At 37.1% G+C, this 8,330-nt stretch overlaps 1 protein-coding gene across 1 annotated transcript in view; it reads left to right on the forward strand.

The window, feature by feature from the left end:
• Positions 1–3,311: 3,311 nt before the first annotated feature.
• The window catches only part of LOC104495463 (islet cell autoantigen 1-like), a gene marked incomplete at its 5' end in the record, with an annotated part of 17,319 nt that continues 12,300 nt past the window's right edge, over positions 3,312–8,330 (forward strand). Inside the window, 2 exons of the mRNA XM_010138433.1 lie at positions 3,312–3,406; positions 5,407–5,456. Of these exons, the coding sequence (XP_010136735.1) occupies positions 3,312–3,406; positions 5,407–5,456 (145 nt within the window). The remainder of the gene's footprint in view (positions 3,407–5,406; positions 5,457–8,330) is intronic.

Raw genomic sequence — 8,330 nt, forward strand, 5'->3', positions numbered from 1 at the left:
TCCTCAGTGATGTCACACTTCTCTATATGTGGGATGTAACTCTGGATCCTGGATCTGCTCTTGGCTGTGTTGCTTTGATGCTTTCTCAGTTAAGAGGAAGAGCATTAGTTGTCCAAGGCACTTGGGGGGAACTGAGGGCAAATTGAGTGCACTGTCCACACTCCAGTGATTTAACTGCAGAGGACAAGTTTTGTGTGCAGTCCAGATGATCTGGGCTTGACTTGAGAGCAGCTCAGAGGCAAGTAAAGGAATTTCACGAATAGCAGTGAGTCTTAGATTGATGCCTGAGATGGGACCAGAGTTAACTCTGTAGCAGAGGAACCCCTTGTCAGCTTGTATAATTCTAGTCTGAGTACGGAGAGCAAGCAAAATATCACTGGGTGACTCCTAGTTGTAGAAACAGTCAGGATAGGCAAAGCGAGTGACTGTGAACTCATTCAGCTGGTGCGTATAGCCTTGCCCTGATTTTTATCGTGAAAGAGAAATAACAAAGCTAGGAAGATAGCTTTCTAAACATGCAAGGATCCTACCTTAAGCCACCTAAGTGTGACTCACAACAAAATCCATGTGAGTCCACATGAGAAGGATGAAGTTACATATTTGTCTGCGCTGAGCCAGTGACATCAGGGACCCCTCATACACCCAAATGAAGAGTGCTTCTGAACTTGGTCTGTGTCTGAATAGTCTTGTTTAACCACTGCATTTTGTAGATGATGGGACTTCTTCCCTTCTTCAGATGTAACCTGAAACAATTAAGAGAATATCATAGTTTGGTTTCTGTGCATGCTGATGGTAGTGATCACGTTACCATGGGTTCGTCTTTAGAAAATGGGTGCCAGTGGCTTTTTAACACTTTTATTTCATACCCTTTCTCTAGCTTTTCTTAATCTTCTAAAACGGATATCTCAGTTTGTAGTGCACATCAAACGTGGAGTAGAGAGGCAGGGAGGAGGAAAATAATTTCGTTATTTGCTATCTCAGTAATGTCTGAATTAAATTCTTACAGTGAACTATTGCATTAAAATACAGTTTTTTAATAATAATCACCATTGAAACTGAAGCTCTACTTCAGAGCTATGTTTATTTTTCTAATACAAGAAATAGAAACTGCCATTATTATCATGCTGTTTACTTTCCAGGGTACTTGTGAACCCCATTTCTATATGCTGTTTCCATGGTTCGGTCATAGTCCTTTAAATATGTATTTCCTGAAACACTCGTAAAGGAAACATCATAAAATGTAGTTCCTTAAGGATGCCAATTTCTCTGTATTACTCTTGAAAAGATGCAGATTTTATTTCTGAAAATTTTCTTTAACTTTTATAATTGGGCAGTGGTTAAAATAGTTCTGTTTGTTCAAAACCATTACATCCTTCTTGAGGCAGACTCTGTGCTGCTATACTCAGTGGCAGGCAGAGCACCACAACTGTTGCATCATCACCTCCTGATTACAGTAGGCTGTGTGTCCTACTGCGAAGGTGTCCAAGATGGTTCAAGAGCCTGAAGCAGCAGACTTCCCATAATACAGAATTCTGTTGTGTTTCTCTGCAGTGCAGAGAAACTATTTCATGCACATATAATACATGTCCTTATGTTTTTGAACTCGAATCCAGGTCCTCTTGGAGTCAATGGAATAATTCCCATCAATTTTAATAGTACAAGAAGTGCAGTCTAATCAATACCCAGTACAAATGCAGTTAAATGCAGTTATATTTATGTATATGCAGTTCATAGGTGATCTCGCTGAGGTGTCATTATTCAGAATCGGAGAAGTACCCCTACATGTGATTCTGGTTAGCACTGTTACAGCATCCGGAAAAAAAAAACCAAAACCATTGATTTCTTTAATACTCTATTTGTTATTACTGCTTTTGACGCATGATGCATGCAGTGCTAAAGATGCTTATGACAAATTAATCTGTGGTTCTAGATAGAAGAATTAGCTTTCTGAGAGGAAAAAAAAATGCAACTGCAGTATACAACAGGTCCATTAGTTTGGTTTCTAACACACTGAAGTAAATATTTCCTCATACAGACAAGTCCTGAGCCAAGCAGAAACAAATGCCTCTTCTGGGGACTCGTCTGTCCTGGCTGTCAGGGTAGTGAAAACAAGACCTGTGACATGCCTGGGAATGCTTTTCTTGTAACAGATGGGCAGGGAACTCTAACTTTTATTCAGTAGATGAGAGGGACTTAGCAGCTGCAGGTTTTTTTCTTTGTTTTACTATTCTGATAAAAAATACTAACATTTTGTTATAACTCCAGATGCTAAACCACTAGATTTTTGTTTGTCAAGTTTTGCACAAAAGGTGGCTTATTTGCTTTAGCCTCATTTTTTTGAGGGAGTGGGAGGAGAAGGTGAATATCAGTGAGACATAAATTAATGTAATTACAAGTGGTCAGGACTAGACATGTGAAGCATGGTTTTGTTTTTCAGAAACTGAGTTGGGCTTTGGAAAGAAGAACATGGTTTCACCTTCACAGGAAAATGATTTGATAGAGCCAAATACTCACATTGCTAACATCTGCAATTACTTAACTACTATCTTAAGTTATTTTATTTTTCATACAGAAATCCTAATTAATGCATAACAGGGACAACCAGTAGTATATTTATCACTCAGTAAACTCAGAGTCAGTCTATGATGCTTTATGCGTTGGCTTGCTTGCATGTCCAAATGTTAAAACTGCTGGCTCTGAAACTGCATGGCCTTTTCAGATGGCAAAGGGACAATAAGTCTCCATAATAGCACACCTGGCCTCTATCTAACTAATCATCCAAGATTTTAACCATTTTAATCATTTTCAAATTTGAGATATGAGTAGTACCTCCCTACTACACTGCAGTTGCCAAGGTTGTGTGAATAGTTGTGTCAGGAAAAAAAGAGAATAAAGGAGGAAGAAGCACTATATGAGGAATAAGCAGATGTGAAGAATTAGTATTTTTTCTTTGGAAAAAGGCAAAAAAGGAGGAAAAAAAGAGGCAAGCCCCGCAAATGACAAAGAAATGTGCTGTCAGAGCCTGCTTTGCACTTGGTATAGATTGTTTTGCTTAGAAATACTGGACAGAATATAAGTTAGTAGCCAAGAGTCACCTTCTTACATATAGTATGTTTATGTGAGTGAATTTGAGTATTTTCTAACATTTTTTATTTTGCTTGGTTGAGTCAGATACAGTTGATGCAGCTTACAACCATTCTTGCCTATTTTTATGTAGGTTCGATAGTCTGGTTTGGCCTTAAATGACATGCTTTTGCTTCCCTGATTTATTTTGTTTTCTTCTCTTTGTTTATATTATGGTTATAATCTAGAGTTTACAAGATCCTGTGAATAAACTAACAGAAAAAGCAGAAAAGGAGGACCTGCAGACTGAGAGCACCAAATCAGTACAAGATCAGCAGAGTCAGTAAGTCACATGGCCTATATATTAAAATAATAAGTATTTTTGTCTATAATCTGCCTTCTGGTTCTAGAGTCACCAAACATTTGTAAAGGGTAATATAGACACAGCTAGTCTAATCACACTAGCTAATAGTCAGCTTAATACAAGAATTCCTGAAATGTTGTAGTGTGTACGTGAAAACTAATAAACCTTATGGTGAAAACAAGAACTTAAAGACCCATTAAGCCTTTATATGCTGTTAATCTTTTCTAGTAGCTGCCTTTTTATTTTTTTCAGCTTTTGCTTCTTTTTTTCTTTAGTAAAAGAAATGGTAAACAACTAACATAGGAAAAGATATATGAGCGTTGTATTTCCGTTCAGCAGCATCTCCTTTCACCTCGGAACAGGATATGGATTCCTGATTGCTCTAAACAGCGATTAGTTTTTGTAACGTATACAGCATTGGTTAGTAATCCAGTGAAACAGCAGGTACTTAGTACATCTAAGTGAGCTGATGCTATCAAGGTTTGAGTTACCAATAGCTCTGAAGTGAAAGAGACTTATGAATGGGCTGCTGTGGGAAGAGGAGAACAGGAGAATGAGATGCGATCCCTCCCTTATGGGACCATCAGGATTCAGTTGCGAGGAGATGCAACATTGATATAATCCTGCTGCCACCTGTTGTTTTGACTACCTTGGTTAAATGAAGCACCCAGCAAAGGATCAGTTGTCAAAAAACAGAGAACAGCTTGACTGATTAGTGGATTTTTTTTGGCTATTTGTAATGGATTTTTAAAGAGTTCCATTTTCCAGTCCTTTTACTTTTTTAGATTCAGAACCAAGTGACCAAAACCAGTTTATAAATTGGTCAGATTAGATGCTATTCAAATTAGAAAGGACCTGGTCAAGTACTATTTTGCAGGTGGTTGTCTCCACAGCATTTCTGCTGATTTCTTCCATGTTGAATATAAAGTTCTAGAATGAATGCATGATTAATGCAAGATGTGTGCATTGTCACCTACCAGCAAATGCATTAGAAGCCATGTCATGGTTGTACTCATTTTTACTTATGGATTATCTTTTTCCTTGTTTGTCATAAAACAAAGAGAAAAAATATGGCACCATTTTGCTGTCTAAACCAAACCATAAACAGACACAGAAGATTCTAGAAGAATTACACAAAACAAAGCTTTTAAAATCCTTGTGAACCTTCCATTCACAGTAAAAATTCATTACATTAGAATTTGGCCTGAATCTAATTTTCCTCTGCTCTGCCAGAAGCCTATCCACAAGAGCAGGGAGGGTGGCTCCTCCTGTCCTGTGCTAGAGGATAGGAGGAATGTACCTACACAGTCCTCTTCACCACCACATCAGCCTTGTTGCTGCTACATTTCCAACTGGCTGGATGGCTTTTCACAAAGTAGTAGCAGTTAGAAAGTATCTTCACTGAAGAGATTACCTTTGTATAAGAATTGTATGTCAACCACAGCTTTTTTTCTCTCGAACTTTTTCATCAGCACTGCTGAAATCTGCTCACATGGGACTAAATTCACCTGACTATTGTTTTTAATTAGTTGCTGTTAAAAAGAGAAGTGAAAAGTGGTTGATTTTTGTTTTGTTTTGTTTTTGAAGGTGGGGTTTAGAGTGGTTGGGGTTTTTTTGGTTTGGTTTTTTTTTTTGGAACAATTGTTCCTCCTTCATGATAATTATGGAAGACCAAATCCAGAAAACCAGAACACACTGTACTTTTCATTACAGAGATGTAGTTAGATTAAAAATGGAAGGGTGGTAGGTTTTGATGGGTGGTCTTCAATCTTATTTAGGTTTTCAACAGAATTCACCAATGAAGCAATAAAAGTTAACAACAGACCAGCATACACAGCAAATGGAGAGTCTATCTGAATTACTATTTATTTGTTATTGATAGGATTCCATAATGATGTGACCAAAAAGAGAAAGACGTATTATTATTCTATAGCCTTAGAATTATTTTCTCAAATTTTTTCTTATTCTTTCAAATTAAGGTTGATTTCATTAGATGAGGAGAGCCATACCAAGGAACCAAATTATTCAGGTATTTTATTTCATGTTACTATTACTTCATAAGTGCTGTAATACATGGTTTTTTTTCATTTTTCTTTATTTCCTGTATGTTTAGCTTCACCCAGCAAAAACCTACAAATGCGTAAAACTTAAAGCCTGGAAGATCTGTTAAAACTAATCTCTTAGATGTTTATATCCCACTACATTTCACTCAGTTACTCTCAGATAAGTCAAATAACTTGTTTCCAAAGCTTAATTCTTGCATTGGGCACATCTTCAAGGAGAAGATCTACAGCTGACTAGGTGTCAAGACAAAGAAGTTATGCCACGTAACTTGCATGTACTCCATTAAAAACTTGGTGAATTCAGTGGAACTCCTGCCCAAAAGCTAGGCAAAGTCTTATTCAGCCACTGCCAGTGATCTGATGGGTTGTTACTACCCAGTGACACAGCCAGGCTCCAAATGGAGGTGCACAGTGAAAGAGTGGACACCAGTGACAGGAAGGGAAATTCTGATTTCATACTAAGAAAAAAAGTGTTTACGGTGAAGGTGATAAGGTGCTGGGAAAAGTGTCTGGAGTGGATGTGGAATCTTCATCGCTGGAGATCAGCAAGACTTGACAGGATCCCTGTAGAACCTGATCTGACTTTTTAGCTGACTACTCTGACAGAGGGCTTGGACAAGATGACCCCCAGAGGTCCTTTCGGCCTAAATAATGCCATGGCTTGTAATACATCCTTTTCTATGAAATTAAGGGAGAATCATTTTAACGTGTAGTATTTTATCCTCCATGAAGATGCTTAAAGGTAGAACATTAAAATCAAGACTCCTCTCAAATCTTCATTTCAATAGGCTTAACCATATTGATGTCCTGAAGACATCTTCTCTACTACTTTATTTTTGAAGTTCTTGTTTCCATTCCACTTTACAACATCCCTTTTAAAATGCAAAATACATAACTGGACAAGAGAGTTCTGATGTTGGTCTTTCCTCTTGCATTTCTAGAAGGTAAAATCACATTCCTATTTCTATATCCAAGGATATAGAAGGATATCTCATTTTGCTGCCACATCTTTAGAAGCTCATATTTGAATTTGTTGTTTATTCACACTCCGTTCCTTTTGGTCACAGCTTTCCAGGATCACTCTTCTTTTCTGCAGTATGACTTATATTCCTTATTCCTAGAGATGGAACTTAGGACTTACTGGTATTAAAATCTCCCAGCTCTGACTACAGAAACTGAATGACTGGCTTGAATGACCACCTCTGTTAGTCCGTTAGTTGTTTGCATTTTTTTTTTCAAGAGGGATTTTGTGTTTACTTTCACATGACTGCTAAAGCCATTGAGCAGCAATGGATATAACACTAAACCTTGCAGATCTAAACTAGAAACACTTTTACTTTGCAATTGTTTCTCTTAAGAACTGGTTTTTGACATCTGTTAGTTGTCTTGTTTCTAATCCATTCAATATGTTCATTACAGATACTACGCAGTGCTAATATTTTAGCTGGAAGCCTATGCAGTGCAAAATCAAGTTGGTTTTAGACTAGTATTTTTCCCGAAGAAATCTCATAGTTTTATTAAATAATGAAATTGGTTGGGTTTTTTAACCAGGTGTGCTTTCCCTAACAACACCTTTTATTACAGGAGTATTTGTTATGCTTGTAGTCTTTTGTTGAATCCCATATCAAACAGGATTCAGTTAATGTTTTGCCTAGGAGTAATGGTGAGCTACCAGCCCATAGTTACCTACAATTACTTGAGTCACTGTGTTTAATTATTGTTGTAGTTTGGGGTTTTTTTTAATAATGACAGAATATTAGGACTTTTCCAGTGTTTTGAAGTTGCACCTATTTTGCAATTAATTAGATAACTCTTAAAATATCTTGTCAAAGACTTTTGGATAGGAAATCTGACTTACATTTTCTTAGCAGATGTTTTCTAGAATCCCAGTTGCTGACGGATTGTAAAATATTTCACCATCTTCCACAATATAAATATCTTGTTCTGTCTTTCTCTGTTGCCTCTGAAAGAACTGAAGTATTTTGAAATACTTCTGCCTGCTCTGCTAAATTTTTCCACTTTCATACAACAGTGCATCTGTGCCATTGTTGAGATTTTTTTTCTTAAAGTACTCAGTACATACTAAAGTATGGTACTACTAGTGACAGAGCTGTGTTTTTTCTTAGTTTTCCTCATCAACTACTTCTACTTCATAACTTCCAATTCCTTATCATTCGCCCTGCATTTTTCCCTTAATATACTACAGCTGTTTTTAAGATTGGCTCCATCATATTTACCACTGAACTAAGGCAGGCTTTCACCAACAGTTGTACTTTTTTCATTACAGAACTGTGGCCGTCCATATACCATCTTTCATGTTCTTTCTGATTTTTTTTTTTCCCCTTTGCCAGTCAGTTTAGGGTTGGGTTTTTCTGCTTTAGCTTTGGGCATTTTCCTTTCATGGAAGTATCATGTATATTTGTCCATGTGTGTTTATGCATCTCCTGTCTATATCTATATAGAGTGTAATCAGATGTTATCATGAGTTCTTAAATGACCAGCTGATTCTAGTGCTGGTAGCACATTTCTGACATGGTCTTCGCAAAGCCTTCTTAAAATAATATGATTGAAACAGCAGGCTGTTCTAATTCATTTAGTTTTGAACACTAAAAGGTTGCTCTTGATAGGGTTTGGCATTCTATTTTTATTTCTCTATAGAAAATTTTATTTATCTTTTCTAGCCTCAAGTTTGAGGCTTTCAAGCAGATCTGCCTTCCAGTTCTGGCAGTACTGTGGCTGACCCGTTCATTTGCCTTTAGAGCTACAGACTTAGCTGTTTAGAGGCTAGATTTCCTCCACAGTTAATGGAGAGAGAAAGGCATGTTTAGCAGGGAATTTCT

The sequence above is a fragment of the Buceros rhinoceros genome, unplaced genomic scaffold (genome assembly GCF_000710305.1).
Source record: "Buceros rhinoceros silvestris isolate BGI_N320 unplaced genomic scaffold, ASM71030v1 scaffold13236, whole genome shotgun sequence".
NCBI lineage: Eukaryota > Metazoa > Chordata > Aves > Bucerotiformes > Bucerotidae > Buceros > Buceros rhinoceros.